Consider the following 27700-nt stretch of genomic DNA (forward strand, 5'->3'; position numbering starts at 1 on the left):
CATTATAGCCTTACATTGTACGTGTTTATCAGAACTTTCCATACCCTCCTCATAGTTCTCAATCTACTTTATAAAATGTACATGTGTCTATCTGCACGGTTAGCCTAGTGGCTATGTGCTTCGCAACCATATGCCTGGGGAATTTAGTGTCCTAGGCTCGATTCCCATCTTGGCTGTGGACAGCAGGGTTTTTTCCCCAGTTTATTCTGGGGTTTTTCATCCCACAAAGCAGGCAAACTGGCCTTGAGAACTCAACACTACAGGCCATAGGATACACCGGGGCATAAGGCTGACCACCTTATCTTGTAAACGGAGTGAGGTCCGATGATCAGTGGACCCTCGACACCGCAAGGTAAAAGAGGGTATAAGGAAGATGAGATGAGATGTGTGTGTCTAAATGTGCACGCGCACGCACACACACACATGCGGTCATCCCTCAACTTACGTCGGGGTTGTATTCCATCTGGCAGGACGTAAGTCAGTCAATACATTAAATCAGCAGAGTTACAGAGGGTTAGGGATTTAACTGTAATAAGTATACTGTCATTTTAATTTTTAAACCTTATAAAACTGTACTGTGCATTACTGCCACTATAAAACAGGAGAATAATCACCCAAATTTTTTTCCTCAAAAAAACCTTTTATTTTTTTGGTGAAAATGTCTAATGTGCTTTGCTTATTCCTCTAAAAGCATAGATTTGTTTATAGCAAACAAATGTATCATGTACTTTCCTTTCTTCTAATAAGTAGCGTTTAACATTGGGGTCCATGTCTTCAGCAATTTTGAGAACATTTCTGCAAGGCCATTCACTGTGAATTGTTTAACTACCTCTTCTTGTTTCTCATTCCCCTCTTTCTTTTCTCTTTCTTCCTCTTCTGCAACATGTTGTTCCTCCAATTCGGCCAGTTCTTTGTTGGTCAACTCTTCATTGGCACTTTCTATCAGTTGAACTATGTCGTCCTCATTCATTTCGAGATTCAGATTGTTTGCTGTATAACTTGCAACTATGTTTCAAGATCAATTGCTTGTCTCTTTTTCTGTGATTATTCACTAGGTTCTTTGATTAGGCAAGGGGCCATGTTGCAGAAAAATTTCGTGAAATATTTAATGATAAATGCACAAATAACCTCTTTCTCAAACACAAAATCAATAGAGGAACTATTGACGATATGAGTCAATTGCCGACTGCCAAGGGAGGTTGCTGCTGAATGCACTGTTGCCAGATGTATTGTTTCTAAATAGAATTTAGCAACAATAGATGTATAGATGTATTGTTGCTAAATACAAACATTTTACACTCGCTTGCATCTTGTTCGAAAGTATAGTTGAAAATGTTATTTATTCCCTTATGTGATCATGGACATATCTTCGAGTGGATGTAAGTCGAGGGATGATTGTATACTTATATATATGTAATTTGACTGCTCATCTGGAACTCTGTATCTGCATTTCTTAGCATAATATTTGTCTATGTCCTGCATGATGTGTTTTTGGACTTCTTTATATAATCTCTTATATTCTTCATTCTGTGTGTTTCTTTGTTTCCCTGTTCTCCTCCTCTTGATCAAATCCCTTGTTAATTTTGAGATACATAGATCTTTTGGTGTTCTGTTGGGTGTAGGTGTGTTATTTGGCTGCATCCTGTATTATAAATTTGACTTTTTCCCCAGAACATTTCACGTGTGTTCTCCTCTTCAGTCTCCAAAACAGCATCCAACCTTTTTTTAAGGTTTCTTCAATGAACCTTCAGGGTTCATTGAAGAACCCTGACTCTTCAATGAATAATACTGACTTTGGAAGTTTTGGTGTCTTAGTGTTACTTTGGCTCTTGCAAGTTGATGGTGTGTGACACGGTCTGTTCCTGAAAATAGATACATCATGGGCATTTCTGGAAGCAGGTATTAGTAATAACTAATCTGTTATTATGGGCAAATTCCAGTATTTCGTGAGAGGTATTACATTTTCTAAACCTGCTATACTTGAGCCTAATTGTAATGCTTATTATTAATGCTACTGTAATTGTTAGACATGCTGAAACGCCTATATATGTAATTATATGTAATTAATGTAAACCAATATTTCACAATGAGTATCTCATCACAGCATCAGAGTGAAAACCTGTGTGAAAACCTGATTATGTTATGGGATGCTCATTGTAAATGTGAAATATTAGTAGTTTGCATTAAATTCTTTATTCAGTATGTAATTTCTGTGTATAGTCATTTAATCATAGCTGTAGTACTATTCTGACTTTTTCATTAAATCCTTGGCAGTTCAAAATAGTCTGCACATTTTCATAGAACTCCTCACTTTCTTCATCGCTTTTTTTATTAGGTTTAAGAGTCATCCAACATTGATAGAATGAACCTTAAGTCTGATATAAATAAAAGTTAAGTCTGAAATTTATAATTCTTGACCACTGTGATTAATGAATAACTAACTCGTATTTAGAAGTATTGGTCAAGGTGATTAAATAGTTTATTAACACTAGACCAATACTTCTAAATAAGAGTTAATTATTCATTAAAAGTTAAGTCATTTATGAGCATATAACCATATAACCAAGAAGGGATCTAGCATCATCTTTCCTCAGTAGTACAACTACCTCATGGTGCTTTGAATTTCTCATTGTGGAAACAGCTAGCTTACCATCTTGCCTCCCGAAATTACTTTCTCCATTATATCTAGTCTCTGTAATTCCCAAGATGTTAATTCTCCATCTCTCTACAGGCAATGTCAAGAGTATCCATCAGAAGCTCCCAAACATTCCATGTGCCTATGTAAAGTTCATCTCTGATATTAATGCCATTAATATCAGAGTGATTAATATGTGATTAATTGATATTAATGGCATTAATATTAATGCCATTAATATCAATTAATCACAGTAACACTGTTCTCCCTTGGAGACTGTAATATACTTCTTGAACAGGACTCTCTACATAAGCCTGAATGTGGCTCTGATTATTGTGCAGAACAACTGATGCAGCACAGGATTCATTATAATATGAAATCATATTAGGCTTTGAAGTGAAGTCACTGCAAGAAGTGGTAATATTAATAACAGAGATCCTTTCCACAGAATGGGTGGAATGCCCACTGATTCTACTTTGCATTCCACCCATTGATCCACTGTTTCATATTTTTTATTCAAATCAGCTTTTTAGAAACCCTCATCTGCCACCTGAGGGATATGCTTGGTAGGAGTAAGTTCTTCTCCAGGAAGTTAATATAGAGTTACGTAAATCATTCATTAAAAAACATTGATTGGGTAGAAGAGAAATCTCGTGATAAGAAAGAACAGGAATTTATTGAATTGTTGTGAGAAAACTTTCTCAAGCAGCATGTGAAAGAAGAAATTAGAGGTCAAAGGGTGTTAAAGATTTGCTCATAGCTTCAGAAGGGATCTCTGTCAAGAATATGGCTATTTTACCTCCAACTGGTGACAGTGATCATGCGGTTCTTTCTTGGTAAGTATCTACTTGTATTCAAGCTCCAATTAAAACAGGTTACATGCTGAACTACAAAGCAGGAAATTATGATCAACTTAGAAGAATACTATCTTTGGTCCCATGGTATCAGTTACTGAGTGGAAAAAAATGTCAGCAATGCATGGGGATCTTTGAAAAAGTGCTTGAGATATTGAATGAAGCAATATCTCAAAGTATCCCTAGTGTTCAAAGAATAAATAGGTTGGGAGTGAAAAGGATGTGCAGCCTTATTAAGCAAGAGATCCACAAGAAGAAGATGATGTGGAAAGAATATAATTAAAATAAGAGTGAGAGGAGTTATGAAATATATAAAGCTCAGGCCAGAAAAGTAATGAGTATTGTGAGAAAAGCTAAAATGGAGTATGAAAAGAAATCGGCCATGCAAGCCATAATCAATCCAAAAGAATTTTATCGTTATGCCACAAGCAAAAAAAAGAATCGGTGTGGAAGAATAACTTTATTGAATGCAGATGGTACACGAGCAGAAGATAAAGAGATTGTTCAGTTACCAGGTGTGTGTAGCATGGTGCACAGTGCTACTGCTACTTTGGATGAAGAGTTAGAGGTTCATGAAAATGAGGTTGAAGAGTATTGCATAACCTGGATAAGAATTTGCCAATAGGAACAGATGGAATATCAGCCCGTTCAATTGAATTGGCTAGGCCTTTCACACATTTGTATACCTTAAGTCTCAGCTCAGGAATGATACCACAGAAATGGAAGGAATGTATGATAGTTCCATTGCACAAGGGTGGTGCAAAAACTGATGTGTCTAACTACCTACCTATCAGTATCTCAGGTGTGGTAGTGAAGATTTTAGAGAAGTTGGTAAGAACTCGCATACAGAAATGGGTAGACAAGCTATACCCTGCAGGGAACATCATGGGTTTAATAAAGGAAGTCATGTTTTAGCAATTTGCTCATATTTATAACATTGTTACGGCCGAGTTGGATAAAGGGAATGGATACACTGTGATAATGTTGGATTTTTCTAAGGCATTTGATAGGATACCACATGGGAATCCTAAGGTAATCAGTGGTGTACCTCAGGGTTCAGTTCTAGGGCCATTATCGTTCAATCTATACATTAATGATATCAAGCAGGGTCTATCATCAGATGTGCAATTGTTTGCTGATGATGTGAAGATAGGCAGGGCAATCAGGGATGCTACTGATATTCAGTAATTACAAAATGATTTGAATAAAATTCTGGGCAAATGAAAATGGCTGTCAGTTTAATGTTAGTAAGTGTAAAGTTATGCTCTTTGGCATGATTAGAATTCCAGCAGCATATTATATTAGCGGGGTTATGCTACAAGAAACTGAAGAGGCAAGGGATCTTGGTGCATTGGTGGATAAGAATTTAAAGTTCAAAGGTCACATAGTAAAAGTTGCAAATACAACTCAGAGGATAATTGCTATGTTGAAGTGAACCTTGATATGTAAAGATAAGGAAGTAATTTTGCCTCTTTATAAGGCTTTGTTAAGACCACACCTGGATTACTGTGCACAGATTTGGTCTCTTGGGTTCCAAGGGGATTCCAAGGGGATAAAGAAGCTGTGGAAAGGGTGCAAAGAAGTGTTACAAAGATTATATCTGGATTATGGGATTTAGATTATGAGGACGGATTGCAAGTATATGGATTACATGCTCTGGTTAACAGGAGAAAGGGGGTTGATATGATAGAGGCCTGTAAACTTTTAAATGGATGTTATAGCATTTCAAATGCTGAAATTTTTTGTTATATGAAGGCGGGGAGAGAACACCCCGGGGGGCGGTGGATCCATGGAAGTTAAGGTTGTTCTCAGTCAAGAAAGGGTGAGAGCTAGGTTTTTCTCCCAGAGAGCAGTGAGTGAGTGAGTGGAGTATTTGCCCTTAGGGGTAGTGAGTGCATCTAGTGTAAATGAATTTAATGGAAGGTATGATAGCTGGGTTGGGTAATTTACAGCCTCCCTCGATGAGTCCTTGACTCTCTGTAGGTCTCGGATAATCTCTCTCTTAAATATTTACATATATCCAAATATCATCTTCAGTAACATTCAGTATATTATTTTGCAAGGTTCAGCACTAAGTGCTACATATAATGAAATTTCAATAATAATGATGATAACATAGTTTTTTGCTAGCTTTTAAAATAACAATCACAGTAATAATTTACAATTATATAGTTCAGAGTTACACAAGTTATGTAATATTACATGTAGTTTACTTTTTTTTTCTTTTTCAAAGTTTGAGAAAGAGTGATTATACAACAGTATTTACATGTGTACAATTAAAATCTTATATTTCCTATTTCTCACAAACATACAATGTAAACTCATTATTTACATATTTTTTAATAATAAGAATAATTTATTACATTATTTTTTTCATGTTACATAGTAATATTATATAAATGATATTATCACATAATAATCAGTATCTTCAGTATCTTCTTTATTGTTATGTAATTTACTGATTTTTTTGTTACATTTCTACGTTTGATTATAAGGATTACGTGTAGATGGGTGAGGCAAGTTAATCCCACCTACTTCGAAGCTTGGGTTAGCTTTTATGAAGAGAATGGGATTTAGCCTTCACTATTTATGTTATTGTTACTATTTATGCACAGGCTGTAGGCATTGAATGCTGGTGATTTGTGATGTGTATATTAGTGTTAATGGTGTATTAACTTTGTTGATATATTTTCCAGAGTTCATTTTTTAATGTTCTGTAGTTATCTATGTGTTTTAAATTTCTTGGTAGGTTGTTGAGTTGTGTTGGTATCTGATCTCACAGAAGAAACGTATGAGTTGTTGAAGGGTGTAGGGATGTAGAGAGTTGTTGTAGGTCGTATTATACAATATGTGTCTCTGTTGTTTTGATAGGTGATGTTGAAGTAATTCCTTGTTAATGCCATGTAGTGTTTCAGGTTTTTAATGCTCAGGATTCTATGTATCACCATGTGCTGGTTGGATATTGGTTGTTGCGTGTAAGGTATCCAAATCACTGTTGACACAATTTTCCTGTGTAATGTTTCTAATTTTGTTAGGTGGCTGTTTGATGTGTTTGCATAGACTGTTATACCATATCTGAGTAGGGATTCGCAGATACCATGATATAGGAGTTTTTTTATGTTAGATGGAATAATGTCTTCAACTTGGAAGAATTTGTATGCGATGATCCGGAGTTTGGTATGTAGGTATTCTATATGTTTTGTCCATTCTATATGTTTTGTTCATATAGAGACCACGGTATTTTGCATGTGTTACAGGTTTGATTTCGGGACATTTGCAGGTATTTTTGTTGTTAATACAGCAGTATGTGTGACAGTGTATCGATAGTAATAACTGGTAATTAATTTACAGAATTGACAACGCATATAAAGTAAATAAATTAAAGATAACTTTAATGAATCACTTCTATATTTCGGCAATGTCACATTGCCATCTTCGGGAACATAAAGATATGGTATGTGCACTAAGGAACTAACAAAGCAAATGAGGAAGAAAATAAGAACTAATTTTGTTCCTAAAGTCCTAATGGTGCCCTCTAGCGGGCTAATTTGGTAGTCTTGGCAGTTGGGCTGAAGTTCTCAAAATGAAAGTCTCCCAAATTTGGGGCAGTTTCATGCACCCAAATTTGTTGAGGTTAGGAACATTTTTTAGAGCTGCTGAAGATTCTTTGAATAGTCTTTCGTATTTAAACTTGCTGCGATGGATTATTTTTGTCTTCTTCCAACGAATTTTATGGTGGGTATCTAAGGCATGGTCTGCCAGTCCAGAGCGGCTGTACTGGTGAAAACGGATGTAGTCTTGGTGTTCTGAAATCCTGATATTTGTTGTTCTGCCTGTTTGGCCAAAGTAGGACAATTTGCAGCTGCAAGGGACCTGGTATACACCAGGTAGGTCTAGGGGAAGTGGTTGGTCTTTAGTAGAGCGGATAAGGGATGCCAACTTTTTATATGGTCTGTAACAGGAAGTAAGGTCATATTTTTTGAGGATATTAGTTATTTTTTCAGAGGTGCCCTGGATGTAGGGGATAGTGATAGACTTGGTGTAGTCTTTATTGTGGAGGGGGGGAGGGGGGGTTGTGGTTTACAGGTTTTAGTATTTTTTGGATTTTTTTGGGGTTGTAGCCATTGGCTAAGAAAGTGTTGAGGATGTGGTTTAGTTCCATAGTCAGGGCCTTGTCATCTGAGCAGATTAATTTTGCCCTGTTATATAGTGTTTTTATCACCCCATATTGTTGTGAGGGGGGGGGGGGGGGATTGCTGGTGAATGTATCTGCCAGTGTGGGTGGGTTTTCTGTAAACAGAGAAAACCAAGGATCCATCAAGCTGGCGGGTGATTAAAGTGTCTAGGAAGGGGAGGGTGTTGTTTTCCTCTTTTTCTAAGGTGAACTGGACTCTGGGATGTTGGTTGTTTAAGTGTGTTAGGAAGGAGTGGAGTGTATCTGAGCCATGTGGCCAAATAGCAAACACATCATCCACATAACGAAGCCAAATAGTGGGTTTTTGTGGGGCGGAGTTTAAGGCTTTCTCTTCAAATGTCTCCATAAAGAAATTGGCCAAGGGTGGAGAAAGTGGTGAACCCATGGCTGTCCCCTCTATCTGTTTGTAGAACTTTCCTTGCCAAACGAAATAGCCTGAGTTCATTGTGAACTGAAATAGGGCTGAGATATTGGGAGGAAACTTGGCTTGGATGAGTTCAAAGGTTTCTTTGAGTGGGACATTAGTGAATAGGGAGGAGACGTCAAAACTGACCACTATGTCAGTGTGTTGGAGTGTGAGGTTTTCTATACTGGCTTTAAAGTGGGCCGAGTTTTTTATGTGTGATGGTGTGTTGCCAGTGTAGTGTGTGAGCGTTTTGGCTAAATGTTTGGCTAATTTATATGCGGGGGAATCAATGCCATCCACTATGGGACGTAATGGCACATTTTGTTTATGTATTTTTGGGAGTCCATATAATCGGGGGGGGGGTCTAGAGTTATAAGGTTTAAGTTTGTTGGTGACTTCCACAGGCCAAGAAGTGACTTTCTTAAGGAGACTGTGGATAGTTCTAATCTGAGAGTTGGTCGGATTATATTCAATGGGGAGGTAAGTAGTACGGTCTCGTATTAAAGAATTTAGCTTACCTTTGTAGTCTTTTTGGTTAAGTACCACAGTGGCGCTTCCCTTATCAGCTTTGGTGATTACTATTTTTTTGTTGTTTTTTAATTCTTGTAGGGCTGTATATTCGTTTTTGGATAAGTTGGATTTTGGAGGTTTGGCTTTAGTGAGAACACCGACTACATCCAGTCTCACGTTGTTGGCGATGTGGTTAGGCAGGTTGCGAATTCCACGCTCTATTTGGATCATGATTTCTTCAGCAGGTATCCTTTTAGGAGCTAGGGCGAAATTGTGACCACGTGAAAGTGCGGTGAGTGCTTCAGGCTTTAAAACTGCCGACGAGAGGTTGACTACTGTGTTAAGTGGTGGCTGGGGTACAGAAGTAGAAGTCTTTGTCAGGTTTTCGTATTTTTTCACGTGCCGACTACGTATTTTCCAATTTCTTTATGGAGACATTTGAAGAGAAAGCCTTAAACTCCGCCCCACAAAAACCCACTATTTGGCTTCGTTATGTGGATGATGTGTTTGCTATTTGGCCACATGGCTCAGATACACTCCACTCCTTCCTAACACACTTAAACAACCAACATCCCAGAGTCCAGTTCACCTTAGAAAAAGAGGAAAACAACACCCTCCCCTTCCTAGACACTTTAATCACCCGCCAGCTTGATGGATCCTTGGTTTTCTCTGTTTACAGAAAACCCACCCACACTGGCAGATACATTCACCAGCAATCCCCCCCCCCCTCACAACAATATGGGGTGATAAAAACACTATATAACAGGGCAAAATTAATCTGCTCAGATGACAAGGCCCTGACTATGGAACTAAACCACATCCTCAACACTTTCTTAGCCAATGGCTACAACCCCAAAAAAATCCAAAAAATACTAAAACCTGTAAACCACAACCCCCCCCCCTCCCCCCCTCCACAATAAAGACTACACCAAGTCTATCACTATCCCCTACATCCAGGGCACCTCTGAAAAAATAACTAATATCCTCAAAAAATATGACCTTACTTCCTGTTACAGACCATATAAAAAGTTGGCATCCCTTATCCGCTCTACTAAAGACCAACCACTTCCCCTAGACCTACCTGGTGTATACCAGGTCCCTTGCAGCTGCAAATTGTCCTACTTTGGCCAAACAGGCAGAACAACAAATATCAGGATTTCAGAACACCAAGACTACATCTGTTTTCACCAGTACAGCCGCTCTGGACTGGCAGACCATGCCTTAGATACCCACCATAAAATTCGTTGGAAGAAGACAAAAATAATCCATCGCAGCAAGTTTAAATACGAAAGACTATTCAAAGAATCTTCAGCAGCTCTAAAAAACGTTCCTAACCTCAACAAATTTGGGTGCATGAAACTGCCCCAAATTTGGGAGACTTTCATTTTGAGAACTTCAGCCCAACTGCCAAGACTACCAAATTAGCCCGCTAGAGGGCACCATTAGGACTTTAGGAACAAAATTAGTTCTTATTTTCTTCCTCATTTGCTTTGTTAGTTCCTTAGTGCACATACCATATCTTTATGTTCCCGAAGATGGCAATGTGACATTGCCGAAATATAGAAGTGATTCATTAAAGTTATCTTTAATTTATTTACTTTATATGCGTTGTCAATTCTGTAAATTAATTACCAGTTATTACTATCGATACACTGTCACACATACTGCTGTATGTGTGACAGTGTATGTAGCAATAGGGGAATGGAATTTCTAGAATTCTTGAGGGTCAAATGTCTTAGGCAACATGTAACAGAGGGAACAAGAGGTTCAAGAGTTTTGGATTTGGTTATAGCATCAGAAGAGTTGATAATAACTGAGTTGACATCTCTCATACCAGTTGGAGAGCGTGACCATATGGTTTTGACATGGAAAATGAATAGACATGCAGGAGTATCAAAGAGACGGGAACTTATGTGGAATTATAATGCAGATGATTATAATAGTCTTAGACGTCAACTTCGGGAAGTTTCATGGAGGGAGGAATTGTAAGGCCGGGATATCATTAGTGCGTGGGAAATTGTGAAAGAATATTTGTTAGCAGCAATGGTAAGTTGTATACCACGAATGTTAAGAAGAGGACACAGTTTGGAGTAAAGTGGATGACAAACAATATTAAACAGGAATTGCATGCGAAAAAGAGGCTATGGAAGAGATATAAGGAGACAGGTGAAGAGCAGATGCATGAAGAATATAAGACACAGGCCAGAAGAGTGACTAGTGTGGTAAGGAAAGCAAAACTGGAATATGAGAGGAGATTGGCCCTAAGATCCAAAGAAAATCTTAGGGAATTTTTTAGCTATGTGGTGAGTAGGATGAGAAATGACTGTGGAAGAATGATATTGTGGGATAAAAATGGGAATAGAGTGACTGATGCAGAGGACATAGTGGAATTGTTCAAAACACTTTATTGGAGTATTTCATCCTAGAGATGTTAGTTTTAATGCTAGAGGGATAGGGCTGGTTCGAGGTTTAGAGGTACAGAGGAGAGTGGGTTTCAGATACTGAGTACTCTGGATGTCAGTAAAGACTGGATGGTATTTCACCACGAGTTTTGAGACAATATGAGAACTAACCTAACCTGGCTTTTCAATGAAAGTCTGGCTTCAGCAAAGGTGCCCAGGGAATGGAAGGAAGGTAAGATAGTGCCATTGCATAAGGGCGGTAGCAGACTGGAAGTGTCTAATTATAGACCAATTTGTGTGTCATCAGTAGTTGTTAAGATCTTGGAGAAAGTAGTGACGGACCGTATACAGCATTAGGCACATGAGGGTAATGTTATCTGTGAGAGTCAACATGGATTTGTAAAAGGGCGCTCTTGTGTTAGCAATATGCTAGCCTTTTATAATAAAGTTACAAGAACATTAGATGAGGGAAAGGCATATACGGCAATTTTCTTAGACTTAGCAAAGGCATTTGACAAGGTGCCACAAGATAAGCTGATATTTAAGTTGCAGCACATTGGTCTGGATGTCAGATTGGTGAACTGGATTCAGGATTGGCTGTCTGATAGGTATCAGAGAGTTGTGTTTCGGGGAGCAGTTTGAAGGAGGCAGAGGGTTACAAGTGGGGTCCCACAAGGCTCAGTACTAGGATCTATATTGTTTAACTTTTATATCAATGACATTGCCAGTGGATTGCAAGGGGATATTCAGTTGTTTGCAGATGATGTGAAGCTGGGAAGGATTATTAGTAATAGTGCAGATGTGGTAGCCCTGCAAGAGGATTTGAATAAGCTAGATAGATGAGGGCAAATGAATGAGGGGTGTCAGTTTAATGCAGCAAAATGTAAGGTCTTTAAGTTTGGGAAACATCAGTCGTATGGTGCATACTCTATGGAAGGAGTTATACTGGAGGAAGTAGAGGAGACAAGATGATTTCTATCAATCATCTGGGGTTGATGATTGATTGAAACCTGAAGTTTATGGGACATATTGCAAAGGTGGTGAAGGTAACACAGAGGATTGCTGCAATTATGAGAAGGACCCTGACCTGCAGAGATAAGAGGGTTATCATTCCGTTGTATAAGTCTCTGATCAGAACACACTTGGACTATTGTTCTCAGATTTGGTATCCAGGATTTGAAGGGGATAAATTAACTGTGGAAAGGATACAAAGACGGATGACAAAGATGGTTTCAGGACTGTACAAGGATAGTTATGAGGATTGGCTGAGGGAATGTGGACTGCAGAGTTTGGTGGATAGAAGAAGGAGAGGTGATATGATTGAGACTTTTAAACTGTTGAGAGGTGGTTACAGGGTTGACACTGGGGAGTTCTTTCGCTTGGTTGAACAGCGGGAAGGAGTGATGACAAGAGGCCATCCCTGGAAATTATGAAAGGAAACTGTGAGCGAGAGGGTAAGGAGTGGTTTCTTTGCTTGGAGGGTGGTTGAACCATGGAATGCATTGCCTGATGGAGTGGTGAGAGCAAGAACGTTCAATGAGTTTAACGAGTGGTATGATAGACTTTGTGTTTCTTGGGGTGGGGTACCTCCCCTCCATGAGTCTTGATAGACTTTGTGTTTTTTAGGAAGGACCTCCCACGATGAGTCTTTTGACTCCATGGAGGCCTGAATAATAATAATAATAATAAAGCCAGACAAGTAGATAGATGATTATTTGACAGTTATTATTAAAACTCTTATCAGCAAGCACACTATGTTCTACTTATTTACTTCTGTCGAAAGAAATAAACAAAATGAAAATTGCCACTGGACTGCTATTTGATATAGCTGTGGTGCCACCACCACCACCACCTGACCTTAAAAGAACATAAAAACATGTAGCAGGAGTTTGTTGGAAGTTTACATCCATGGTAAAATTGAGAACATCTTGTTCTCAAATATTAGATTTTGTTAACAAAATTCTAATATTTCATTCAAATATATCATTCAAACTATACAGAGCTCTAGTCTCAGGTATACATGCAGATATTTCCTTGCTCACTCTCTCTCTCTCTCCTGTTTTGCAATTATTGACTATATGTTAGTCCTTATGCAGAAGTTGGTAATGAGTTGTACTGTCTTGCATGTAATTTTTAAAGTCTAACAGTATCATGATATATCCATTTTCCTATCCATCTCATCTTTCACTTTATTGCAGAAATAAGTAAATTACTTAGAAGAGGTATAAAAAATAGATTGTTATACACTCATCCCTAAATTCTGTTTTAATCAACCTTACCAATGCTGTAACCACCATTCTGAAGGTACTAATTGGTCTGTAATTTGCTGTCTGTGTCTTGGGCTCTTTAATATAACAAACAATTTTGCTCTCTTGTTATCCTGCCATTGCTGAAATTTAGAATTAACAATCTAGTTAGGGATTCCCCCTTTATTAACTTGACTGTTCAATGAGAAATACATACTCTTGAAAACTCTCGCATTGGAGGGGACTACCATTTTCATATTTTCATCTATACCCACTTTTAACCTCTTTTAGTCCACTTTTAACCTTTGATAGAGTACCTCATGATAAGTTGACAGTCAAACTAGAGCAGATGGGGTTGGATATTAGATTAGTGCATTGGATGGTGACTGGCTATCTAATAGGTATCGACAAGTTGTGTATGGGGGGAGCAATATCAAGGAAAGGGAAAGTCACTAGTGGAGTGCCTCAGGGGTCTGTTTTAGGGCCATTACTGTTTAACTTGTATATTAATGATATTGGTAAAGATTTTGGATGGAGATATTCAGTTGCTTGCAGATTATGCAAAGTTGGCATGAACCATAAAGAGTAGTTAAGGTGTTGTGGCCTTGCAAGAAAACTTGAATAAATTGAGTGATTGGGCACGGAAATAGGGATGAGAGTTCAATTCTGCAAAATGTAAGGTTTTAAAATTTGGAAAACAAAGATGGGATGCAGAATTTATGCTTGGCGGGAATATATTGTTGGAGGTAGAGGAAATAAGAGATCGGGTGATAGCGGATAAGGATCTAATATTTAGGGGACACATTGCCAAAATTGTGAAGACAACACAAAGGCTTCTGGGAATGATGCGGATGACACTGACGTGTAGAAGTAGGGAGATTCTTGTTCCGTTGTATAAGGCTTTGATTAGGCCACACATGGACTATTGTGCCCAGATTTGGTTACTGGGTTTTCAGAAGGATGAATAGATGTTGGAAAGGGTCCAAAGGCGACTGACTAAGGTAGTTTCGGACCTCTGGAATATCGAGTATGAGGAAAGATTGAGAAGATGTGATTTGCAGAGTCTGGTGGAGAGGAGAAAGAGGGGAGATATGATAGAGACCTACAAGTTGGTAAGGGGTTGTTATAAGATCAATGGTGGAGAAGTTCTACAGAGAATAGTGGGAGATCAGGGGAGAACCAGAGGTCATCCCTGGAAACTGTATAAAGAGGGTGTGAGTAGGGGAGTGAGAGGTAGGTTTTTTTTCGTGCAGAGTTTTGAATATTGGAATGCCTTGCCTGAGGGTGTGGTGTCTGCAAGGAGTTTGAGCGTGTTTAAGACACAGTATGATGAGATGTGTGTGTGATAAAGGGACCTCCCAGGTGAGTCTTTGACTCCATGAGGTCTTGGGGAAATAATAATAATAATAATATAGTCTTTGCACTACATCTCCTAAGTCTTTTCACTCTATGTTCTGAACCACTATCACACGGATTCAACACTCTGCTGCCATGGTTACCATCTGTTGCAATGTGCATGAATCCAGAAAGGGGGATCCTGGTAGTCTTGCACTGCTTTGCATCATGCTTTGGCGAGATGGGTGGTTCTGGATGGCCCAGCCAGGATCAACTGGCTAGTGAGCATCCTTGCAACGATTAATGGTGTTGCAAAGAGTCTCCTTTCCTATGTTCTGAGGACAGGGTCTTAGGCCAGCTACAGTACTGATATGCATCCAGATTTGCTATGATATGAGTGCAGTCATATTTGCTGGATAGTGGTCTATGTGCATCCCCATGTTTGGTGGGAAATTCTGGCATCTTTTATCCTCAGAATTATCAGGGACTACTGAACAATTCCAACCAATCTAGAAAGCATATCCACCTGAACCAAAAATAAGAACAAAAAAGTAGAAATAATTTAGTTACTAGCTTTCTTTATTATACACTCATAATGTGAACCTCCTTTTGGAATGTTGCCCTTCTTTATTCAAAAGGGCAACATGTGGTGCAATTCAGTATAAGAAGAAACTTCATTCAGGAGTTTCTTGGGAGATTTGTGCAACACATTAATCAACAGAATACCAATCAATAATTCCCACAAAGTGTTAAGCTTTTTGAGAGAAGTGATTTCCAATTTGGATTTTCTTGATCTTATTGATGAGATAATTCATTGTGTTGATGATTAAGAAATGATTTTAAAAAATGTATGAAAGCAAAGCACTGTGTAAAACTAGCTAAACAAAATTCATGGAAAGACTGTGGTAAGAACTTAGAAAATAAATATCAGGAAGGTGGCAAAATATTCTTGCACCTATTGAAAAAGCTTAGAAATGGAGGAAAGTGTACTGTAAAAGGAATCAAAGTTGATATGAAAGGTGTCATGAAAACTGAAGATAAAGATATGCTAGATGTCTGGAGTAATTACTTCGAAAGACTGCTAAATGAAATGAGCATTGTCACTATGATGGTAGAAAACTCCCAACAGGAATGCAGTCAGGAATACATATCCATACTTGAAGTAGAAAAAGTTATCAAAAACCTGAAATGTGGAAAGGCAGCTGGAGTAGATAACATTCTGCCAGAAATGCTGAAATATGGTGGTATGAATGTTTTGCAGTGGCTGCATTGCATAATTCAGAAGCCTGGCCAGAGGGTCAAATTCCAGATGATTGGAGCAGAGCTCTCATCGTACCTATCTCTGAATGTGAGAATTGCAGAGGTATTTTCCTACTGAGTGTTCCTGGTAAGATTTATGCAAGTGTACTTGAGAAAGGTCTAAGAAAAATTGTGGATGGGAAGCTTGGTGAAGAACATCCTAGATTCAGGGCAAATTGAGGTTGTCAGGATCAGATTTTTGCTTTAAGACAAGTAATTGAGAAATCCTGCGAATATAACAAGGATTTGTACTTAAGTTTTGAGGATGTGGAAAACACATAGGAGAAGGTGCCAAGAGGAAGGCTCTTCAAAACACTACAGGTATGTGGTGTAAATTGGACATTATATCTAGCAATTCATAATCTCTATCAGTCAGCAGTTCAACTTGAAGGAAATACAGGAAGATGGATTGGTGTAAAATCAATCGACAAAATTGGTCATGTTGATTTACTTTATGCAGATGATGTTATACTTCTGAATAAATTCAGTACAAGTCTGCAAGATTCCCTGACTAAAATGAATAACTGTTGTAATAAATTTGGTATGAAAATCAACAATAAAAAGACAAACACGATGAAAATAGGCAGAAACATTGAAAACATTTATATCCTGAATGGTGAACCTATAGAACAAGTAAAACATTTCCCATATTTAAGCACAATTTTTAGTGAAGATGGTAAATTACATATGGAAATAGACAACAGAATTAGCAAAGTTGGTATGGCAGGAAGCCAGTGGAATAAATTTATATGGAATATGAAAGAAATTAGTCAGAAGTGTTTCAAACTAATTTTAACTTATAGATCCAAGAGCTGGGTTAGAAATAAAACACTTTATCAAAGACTAGAGACCTCTGTCTGAGAGTTGTGAGAATGATTAGTGGAGTTGATTAATGAATAGATGGCATCAATGGCAGTATCACATTAAAAATGAGGATATTAGGAAAGAACTTGACATTGTCAGCATCCAGGAATGAGGTAATCTCAGATAGTATGGTCACTTGAATAGAATGGGAGAGGAAAGATTAGCAAAACAAACATTATTTTGCTAGGTTGGCAGGGAAAAGATCCAGAGAAAGATCAAGTTATAAATGGATTGATAATGTAAAAAGTGCCTTGAAAGAGAAATATAAGATCTGATGATATTAGAATCTTGATAGATAACAGATTAATTTGGAGGAAAGTTGTTCATCAGAAGTTAGTAATGGTGTAACTTTTTATGTAATATTATCATAATTTTCCTGTACAACCCATGAGGGCACATATCAGGAATTTGATGATGATGATGATGGTGGTGGTGAAGAAATGATAGACATAAGGTGAATTCTGATATGTAGAGATGGTGTCCTGTTCAAACCAGGAACATCATCCTTTTACATTTAGCACTCTGAAACCCATCATCTGTGCAAGTAGGGTATATCTTGACTTCCAGCTTCCCAAAAATGTCAGAAATAAGGGCATGCTCAGACTGCCTGTCATTGCTCTGCCATCTGTGCTCAGTGCAGTAGTAAAGAACATGAAAATAAAGATTGCAAAAGCAAATTTGCCATCTGTAAGGGAACTCATCTAGTCTATCCCCAAGCATGATAGATGGAACGATGAAAAAAATAATAATCAAGAAGGATGAAAAAGAGAATCTCTAATCATGATTCTCTCCTATCACACTACTTGTCTTCCTACATTCATTCCCCGTTCCTAGAGCAACAAAGTCAGATAATGATATATCTAATGTACTTATTTCCTCCAACTGCCTGCATTTTGCGCACATACGCTCTCCACTCTCTTTAACAAGCCACACATGTACTGCATGCCACAAAGTCCCTTATGATATTGCTAATAATTGAGTTCTTAAATGGCGGAGGACTTGGCATTACGCCACTTGCGACTGCTGCTGAATCCACCATCATTCCTTACTGCCGAGTAGCGTAATCTTTAATAATTATTCAATTAATAAATAAGAGGGAAAAAAAAATACAAACGTCAGAACATTTAAGTACTAAACATAATTAAATAAAATGAAATATAACTAAATACAGTAACGTAGCTTCGTTTTGTTTTCCACCGTTACGCTTTCGATTCCGACGGTACCAAAATATATTATATCGCGACAGCAACTAACTTCCAAAAAACAACCACTGAAGTACACTCGTATTCAGAGAAACAATTTAGCACTCAAAAACGTAGAAAAACGGGGGGAAAAAGCGGACTATTCAACGATCTCTGGCGATGAGGATTTCCCAAATTTTCGGAAGCTTAATGCAACCGTATTGATTAAGATTTGGTTGATTTCTAAGAACTGCTGCTGCTGCTTCTAAGAATAGTCTCTCTTTCTTGAATTTGCTGTGATGGAGCATGGTGGTTTTCTTCCATGATACTCTGTGGGTGGTGTCCAAGACATGGTCAGCCAAGCCTGAATGACCATAGTTGTGTTTACAGATGTAAGACTTGTGTTCCTCTAGGCGGATGGATGCTGATCTGCCTGTCTGTCCAAAGTATGCCAGCTTACAGGAACAGGGTACTTTGTAAACTCCAGGCAGAGAGAGAGGAGGGAGCGGATCTTTTGTAGAACGGATAAGGGTAGCAAATTTGCGGTGGGGTTTATATGCTGTGTGTAGGTTGTACTTTTTTAGAATCTTGGCTATTTTTTCTGATGTGCCATGGATGTAGGGTATGGTGATGGCATTTTTAAATTCATGTTGATGAGAATGGTAGAGGAACTAATTATTTTTTTGATACTGTGATCGCTGTAGCCATTGGAGAGGAAAGTGTTGTGTATGTAGTTAAGCTCAGTAGTGAGGGCGGTTCCACTGGAACAAAGATTGTGGGTAATTTCAGGAGAGCTGTGTGTTGGGCATACGATAAATTACTTTTTGGAGGCGAAGAATGTGCCCAACGCACAGCTCTCCTGAAATTACGGAAAGAAAAAAGTATCGTCATAACCAGAGCGGATAAGGGTAATGCCACAGTCGTTCTTAATACCAGTGAATACAATCGCAAAATGAATATTATCCTCCGCAATCGTGCTACCTACATCCTGCTAGAACACGACCCCTCAAAAACACTAGTTAAAAAATTAAAAATCTTACTTAAAAAAGTATCTTCCTGGCCTCCCAACATCACGAAAAAACTTAAACCTTTCCGCTCCCATCCCCCCTGAATTTACGGCTTACCAAAAATCCACAAACCCAATTCCTCACTCAGACCTATAGTAGATGCCACCTTGCTACAGACTGTCTAAACAGCTGGCCAACTCTCTGATCCCCCTCACTGGAAGGTCCACTTCCTATATAAAAAACTCGACCCACTTTAAAGCCCTCATAGAAAATTTAACCTTGAATAAAGCAGACATATTGGTAAGCTTTGATATCTCCTCTTTGTTTACTAATATTCCCTTAACTGACACCTTATCTCTCTTACAAAAAGTTTTCCCTTCTGACATATTAGATCTCTTTTCCTTTGCCATTAACTCTGGATATTTTTCTTGGAAGAACAAAATCTACAAGCAGATAGAGGGAACTGCCATGGGTTTCCCCCCCCTTGCCAATTTCTATATGGAAGATTTTGAAAAATGAGCCATAGACTCAGCCCCACTCAAACCTTCTATCTGGCTAAGATATGTAGATGATGTGTTCTCTATTTGGCCTCATGGCCCAGACACATTAGACTCCTTCCTCAGACATCTCAATAGCCTACATCCAAGAATCCAGTTTACTATGGAAAAGGAAAAGAACAATTGTTTACCCTTCCTAGACACCTTAGTCACATGCCTGCCTAATGATACACTTGTCTTCACTGTATACAGAAAACCCACACACACAGGCATACACATACTCTCACACCACCACTCCTCTCAACAATATGGCATTATTAAAACTCTTACCAAGAGAGCCCACAATCTTTGTTCCAGTGGAGCTGCCTTCACTACTGAGCTTAACTACATACACAGCACTTTCCTCTCCAATGGCTACAGCGATCACAGTATCAAAAAAATAATTAGTTCCTCTCCCATTCCCAGTCCTTCTCATCAACATGAATTTAAAAATGCCATCACCATACCCTACATCCATGGCACATCAGAAAAAATAGCCAAGATTCTAAAAAAGTACAACCTACACACAGCATATAAACCCCACCGCAAATTTGCTACCCTTATCCGTTCTACAAAAGATCCGCTCCCTCCTCTCTCTCTGCCTGGAGTTTACAAAGTACCCTGTTCCTGTAAGCTGGCATACTTTGGACAGACAGGCAGATCAGCACCCATCCGCCTAGAGGAACACAAGTCTTACATCTGTAAACACAACTATGGTCATTCAGGCTTGGCTGACCATGTCTTGGACACCACCCACAGAGTATCATGGAAGAAAACCACCATGCTCCATCACAGCAAATTCAAGAAAGAGAGACTATTCTTAGAAGCAGCAGCAGCAGTTCTTAGAAATCAACCAAATCTTAATCAATATGGTTGCATTAAGCTTCCGAAAATTTGGGAAACACTCATCGCCAGAGATCCTACTTTATATTCCAGGCCACCTACAACCGCCCTTAGAGGGCGCTCCACCTAGATAGGACTTTAGTATCACCCACGCGGTCGGGCTTAGTATTGTATGATATTTGTGTTATATTACATTAGTTATTTTTGTAATCCCCGTAGATGTCCTAGTGACTAGGACGAAATATAGGAAGTATTAAATTCTTTTTAATCCTTTCTGAGTGTTGTAAAAAATCCATTAAACCTCCAATATTATGTCTTCACAGCAGCACTTAAGCCTCTATACATGAATTCTCACATTAGTTATTGCTACAGGTACAGAGATATCCTCACTTGGGTGATAGACTTTTGAAAAGTGATCACCCAGTAATTCTCCTATTACATCTGAATTTGTCACCTCAATACTATCAGCACCCACTAAAGTTATCCTTCGAAAATCATTCTTCCTTCAACTTGCTACATAGCGGAAGAACTCTTTGGGATTATCCTTGATCTCCTTGGCTAAGGTCTTCTCATAATCTGATTTAGCTTTTCTTACTATGCTGGTAACCTTCCTAGCTTGAGCCTTGTACTGCTCATGGGTGTACTGATCGCCTTTCTCCTTGTAAATTCTCCATAACATTTTCTTTTTTTGCAGATCAAGCTTGATACTACTACTCATCCATTTAACGCCTACCTTGTTTGTCTTCCTGACCATGGGGACACAATCTTATATTGCCTCCCTCAGATACCCGCTGATTTTATCCTGTGCATTGCTAACCACTTTCCCCTGCAATATGTTCTGTCATGGGATGGCTGCAAACTCACTCTGAAGCTTGTTATAATTGCCTAACCTGTATTTCCACGTATACCCCTTCTTAAGAGATAAATCCACAAATTTTGCAACCTCCCAAGTCACGATCGCTCTCACCAAGGACACCTTACTTATGCATATATCCTCTGTATCAATGACCAGTTCCAACACTCTCACACCAAGTGTCCCTTCAGTTATGTGCTTTTCAAGTAATTATCTCGTAATTTAGTATCTCCAAATCTTTGTCCAAGCTGAATTAATGTGCATCACATCTGTAAGAAAGAATGTTTAATCCTGTCGTCATAAATAGAATTTAGCTTGATGTAATTTTAATTTTTTTTTTCCCACTAGAGGGTTTTTTTCATGCCAGTAGAATAACATGTGATCAAATCATTGTTTCTTTAGCTTACAGTTAATAATGTAACTCAGCTTGTCTTGTATATTTATGTATGCTCCAGATGATGATCTCGATATGAAGATTGAAACGTCGGGATAATAAAAAAGTTTTTTTAACACGGTTGTAAATTCCATAAAATTTTTAAATGAATGCTGATCACCATGTAACACTAAAAGAAACGAATGCATCACATAGCTGTTTGAAAAGCTTTAGTTCCTTTCTTTTGCTTGCCTTCCTGTATATTATATTACTATTGGGTATATAACTATATTATGTCTAGCACTAGTGCTATATGCACATGCATACATGGATACAAATATTGCACATATGGATATTTTATATAACACTATAAAAATAAATTATCATAAATGCTTATTGATCATGCAAAATGTTCTTATTTATTTCTTATTTGTCTTTTTAGTCTCTTCAGAGGAACATCCAGTGCTTCAGAATATCCATTGCAAGCAGCAAGAGTATATCAGCATATAATGGATGCTCTTGAAATAGCAGAGGAAGCATCAAGACATGCATATTCTACCGCTGAAAGAGCACATGTTACAGTAATATATATTCATTTAAAAAAATCCTTATATTGTATTGAAATGATGTTTTTATTGTTTTTAGTATGCTTTATGTTGTTTATTAATTGCCATATAATTAGGCTGACCATATTTCCTTGAGACAAAAATGGGACGGGAGTTATGTAATGTTATGTATTCATGAAAAAAAGCAAGATGATAAAAAAAGTTTTATTACATAAACATATTGAGCTTACCATTATTCTTCAGTGATAGAACCTATACAAAAATTTAGGTAGGCCTAGAGGGAGACTGTATTTCACCACGATCGTACCATGAATATTTCTCTGATGAAGTGATCTTATGCATCAAATTTTGGTATATATTGAAATATTTGTATACTTTCATTGCAGTTGGTAAATGTCAATGGCACACTGGAGACAATTGTATATAATGTGTGTCCCACAACTAATACCGATAATCTGCCTCTTCAGTTCAGTTTCAAATTTTTGCCACACATTATTTTTGCCAAGTCTTTTGTAACCACCAAAATTGGTGTTCGTGTTATCTGTACACAAAGCAACAGTTTTGTTTTGTAAATCAAATTTGTCACTTCAACATAGCACACTGTAGGTCGAATGTTTCACCAGGTAAGGATATAAACTTTATAATTTTGACTTGAACACCACAATTTGGCAAAAATACCGTACAACGATTGGAAAAAAGTTTGATGTCTTTTTTCTTTGATGCATCTAAACTGACTGTAATGCTTTTTGTTTTATTCAAATCTTCTATTATTTTGCCCAATATGTATGGTGATAAAACATTGGTAATTATTGCTTCTGATTTGGTACTTGCTGAAGAAAATTTGGTTCATAAATTTTATTTATCAATGTTAACAAGCAGTCATTTGCATGAAAACTTTGGCCGAGGCACCCAGTATGATAAGCAACAAGAGCTTCACTTGCTGCAATTTTTTCGCTTTCACTGTCACCATCATGTCTCACCATAAATGATATTGATGTCACTTCTGTCTCTATGAGCAATGGAAAAATGGACACATTACAATCTTGGCATACCACCTTTGTTCCATCACTACAAAGCTTGTCTAGTTTAATAAATTTGAATTCTTTCTGGAGATCGTCATTAAAACTGCAGTTTCGCCTCTTTGACATTGCAAGGATAGACTTAAAAACTTCAAAAAATATGAAATTTAAACCACTGGCATTGAATAACAAAGCCACCAGTTAGCATACAGGCAAAACAAAAACTAATGCTAGAGCAGAACAGACGCTGTGTCAGAGACACGCAAGTGTTGCCAACATGTATTTTTTTTTATTATCTCTGAATAAATAACTGCAGATATTGATATTTAGTATCGAACAATGCGACTCCGTGGTTATACAAATTACCGGTATCCATGATATTGATACACGATTATAGGTTATGAATAATAATTTATGATTGACCAATATTAAAGTATATTTATAGTTTTTTTCCTTGGAAGTTGCAAAAGGAAGCTGTGAGCAAGAGGGTGAGGAGTGGTGTCTATACACAGAGCTTGGTTGAACAGTGGAATGCATTGCCTGATAAAGTGGTGAGAGCAAGAACGGTCAATGAGTTCAAAGAGTGATATGATAGACTTTATGTTTCCTAGAGAGGATCATTAACAATTACCTTGTGAAGTTATCATCAAATCCAAAACATTAAAGCCTCTAGTTGCTTCAATTGCATGCTGCTTAAGATACTTATCTCTCAGAAATTCCAAAAACTCACTCTCCTTGTTCCCACACACTATCTCCTCCTTCCATTCTATATTCCTGTAATTAAAGTCTCCCATCAGGATCACCTTCTTTTTACATGCCCAACTAATTCATCATCATCGTTGTGATGCGTATCAAGGATTTAGGCCTAGTATGGTCTGTTCCGGCCTTAGAAGTCATCGTTGAATCGTTTAAGAGGACATCCTAGTTTTCTTTTTCCAAATGGCTTGTACTTTAAGGCTTGTTTTGGTAATTTTTCTGTTTTCACTCTTTGAACGTGTTCCATCCATTTATGTTTATATTTTTCAATTTTTTCTATTACTGGTTCTTGGTTTAATTCTTTCATAATTTCTTCGTTTCTTTTGTGATGAAATAGGGTATACTTTGCAGTTTTTCTCATAAACTTCATTTCTGCTGTTGTTAATCTTTGTTTGTCTTTTTGTTTTAATGTCCAGATTTCACTTCCATACATTAAGACTGGTAGGGCTAATGTATTGTATACTTTTTGTCTGGTTTGTTTTTGAACTAGGTTTGGTTTAAATATAGAGTTAATTACACCTGTTATTTTTAAATATTTTGCAATTTTTACGTTTATATCTTTTTCATTTTCATATGTGATCATACATCCTACTTAGTTAAATGAATTCACCTGTTCTAAGATCTTGTTAGCTATTACTATTTTAGTTCTTGCTGGATCTTGTCCTTTAAAGGCCATAGTTTTTGATTTTTCCGTTGATATTATCATACCATAATCTTTGGCTATCTCATTTAGATTTAAAAGGCTTTCCGTAAGTTATCTTCAAAATTTGTAATTATTATTTGGTCGTCAGCAAAAAGGAGAGTATTTAAGTTCACTGTGGGAGAAAGTTTAATTCCTTGATGTATATTTTTATTTCATTTTATTATTATTTCATTTAAGTAAATATTAAAAAGAGTTGCTGAGAGAGGACATCCCTGTCAGACCCTCTCTCGTATATGATAGCTCATGGCTTAATCTTATTTGTATTTGATTATTCTCATATATACTTGTGATAGCTTTTAGGATATTATTTGGTATTTGTCTTTCTTTTAATATGTTAAATAATATGTTTCTTTTAACTTTGTCAAATGCTTTTTCAAAGTTCAATAAATGCAATACGTGTTTCTAAATTGTATTCTCTTCTTTTCTCTATTATTAATTTTAGGCAAAAGGCCGGGTCTATACACGATTGTCCTTTTTCTAAATCCATTCTGTACTTCTAAAATAAAGTTTTCGGAATATTTCATTAGTTTGCTATTTAAGATTCTGCTATATATTTTGTAACAGGAATTTAGTATACTGATACCGCTATAGTTTTTAGGGTCATCTCTATTACCTTTTTTAAAGATAGGAATCACAATTGCTTTTTTTCCATTCTATTGGGAGGATACCAGTTGAATAAATTTTATTTAAAAATAATAAGAGTCTTTCTTTGAATCTTGTTCCTGCGTATTTATATAGTTCTGAACCTAGTTTATCTTCTTCAGGTGATTTTCCGTTTCTTGTTTCTTTCAGGCTGATTTCTAATTCTTCTTTAGTTATTTCCTTTTCATATTCGTTATTTTTGTTTGCCAGTTGTCTTTTTTAAAATATTTGTCTGTCCACAATTCTGTGTAGTAATTTAGAAATTCTTCTAATTTCAATTTGGTGTTCAATTTTATGTTTGTGTTGAAGTGTTTAAAAATCTTATATACATTGGGTCTTATTTTATATAAATCATGTTCTAAATTAGAAAAATTTCTTCCGATATCCTCTATGTCTTTATCTGACTTCTCTTTTAGCTTTTATTCCTTTATATTCTATTTCATCTTCTAATCTTTTACTGCTTAACCATTTGTGATAGGCTTCTTTTTTGTTTTTGATTATTTCTTTGATTGTATCATCCCAGATCTTCAGTTTTTTCCTTTTATTGAATTTTTTGATCTTTCCTAAGCTTTCATTTGCTGCTGCATTTAGTTTCGTTTTTATATTAAGCCATTCCATTTCTATTTCTTCATTTTGTTTTATTTTATCTAGATATTGGTTAATTCTTTGTTCATATAGCCATTGTACATTTGTGTCATTCAATAGTCTAGTTTTATAAACAAATGTTTCAATTTTTCTTTCTGTTCTTGTTACTTGTAGCCATTTAGGTGGTAATCTTAATTTTATTTTAACAAGAAAGTGATCACTGATTATTTCATATCCTCTGTGAACTCTAACATCTAGTGAAAATTTTGATGTCTTTTCATTTAATATAAAGTAATCTAATATTGATTTCCATTCTCTTGCTGCCCAAGTATATTTAGGTATGCCTTTATGTTTATAGAAGGAATTCATTATTTTTAGGTTATTATAAACTACAAAGTCAATCGATTTTTTACCGTTCCTGTTTAGAGTATGTTCTCCATGTATTCCTATAGTATTATTAATTTTCGTGTTTCCAATTTTTGCATTTAAGTCTCCTGCTAAAATTACGTAATCATTTTTATTTATTTTATTATATATGTTTTGTAGCTGATACATAAAATCAATACAAATTAATCAATATTATAAAAATCATTATTATCCTGTTCTCTTCCTTCTTCTGGGGCATATAAACCAATTATTGTTAAATAGCCTCTATCTATTTTTATTCTAGCTTCTAACATTCTTTCATTCCATAATTTGTGATGTTTTAACTGTTTTGAAAGGGAGTTCTGAATCCAAATCATGACTTCTGCTTGTGCTCTTTGGTCTCTCTCCACTGTATATCACATTAAAATTTTCGGTTCTCATAGTTCCTTTTAATTTCTTTTTTGTTTCAGTGATTACCGCTATTTTAAAATTTCTTTCATTTAATAATTGGTCTAATTCTATTTCTTTATATGCTATTCCTCTTACATTCCAGTTTGCTATGTGTATTATATTTTGTCGTTTCCATTTTTGTTTTACCTTTTCTTTCCAGGATCGTTTCCCATAGATGTAATCTGATTATCTTTTTCTGTCAGCTTACAAGTAGAATTATGTTCTCCATGTCAGGGAACTAGCCTGACAATGGAATTGTTCAGTGGTAAGGCTAGTTCAGAAAACTACCTTAAGTTTTCTGAACTAGCCTTCTTCCAAATTTAAACCCATAGGAGGAATAGGGTATATTGAAGGGGGAAAGAGTAGATTATAGAAGAATTATATAAGGTTTATAGAGCGGGCATAGTTGTAAGGCAAGAAATGAAAAGACCCCATGGCCCTCGAGTACTCTAATAGCATAAGGGGTCATAAAATAAGAAGAGTTGTCTGATAGGAAAGATTAAAGTAAGTAAATCTTCCTCAAAAGTAGAAGAAGGAGAGGATAGATCCAGCTAGGTGTCCATGGGAATGCCGCTTCCATTACAATCAAGCTGATTGCCCCTTGTGGCCTTGTTGGCCTACGAGTCCTTATTCAGTATATTCAGACCACTCTACCATACACACACACATGGTGGGCTCCCCTGTCTGCTACCCAGGGGATGGCTCTCTAGGTTACAGAGTCCCCGAGAGGCCCAACTAATTGGCCTAAACATTTTACAAGCAGTATTCTCTGCTTTCCCTGACCTGTAACAGCATCCTATCAGATATACTAACCTGTTTATTTCAACTTTGCACCTCACAGATTTAAAATCTGTGGATGTACCATCAACTGCAATGGGCACTTTTCTCCTTCCCATTAAAAAATGGGATGTCGAGTTTAAACTTTGCCGGGCCTTAAAGATGATCCATGTGAAGGACGTCCAAAAAGTGTAACAACACCAGAAATCATTGATCATGTGCATGATATATTTTGCATGAAGAATTGCATATGAAATAGCTTTGGGAAAGATGGGTGCCGTGTGCTTGCTCACAGCA

The 27700-nt window shown here is 37.0% G+C and overlaps 1 protein-coding gene across 1 annotated transcript in view; it reads left to right on the forward strand.

Moving 5' to 3' along the window:
* The window catches only part of LOC150095284 (laminin subunit alpha-1-like), a 1249242-nt gene that overhangs the window by 788348 nt on the left and 433194 nt on the right, over positions 1–27700 (forward strand). The window contains exon 43 of the mRNA XM_090410638.1: positions 21982–22120. Within this exon, the coding sequence (XP_090266764.1) occupies positions 21982–22120 (139 nt within the window). The remainder of the gene's footprint in view (positions 1–21981; positions 22121–27700) is intronic.

Source organism: Typopeltis vanoorti, chromosome 20 (assembly GCF_054136105.1).
Source record: "Typopeltis vanoorti isolate ZY-2024b chromosome 20, IOZ_Tvanoo_1.0, whole genome shotgun sequence".
Classification (NCBI taxonomy): Eukaryota; Metazoa; Arthropoda; class Arachnida; order Uropygi; family Thelyphonidae; genus Typopeltis; species Typopeltis vanoorti.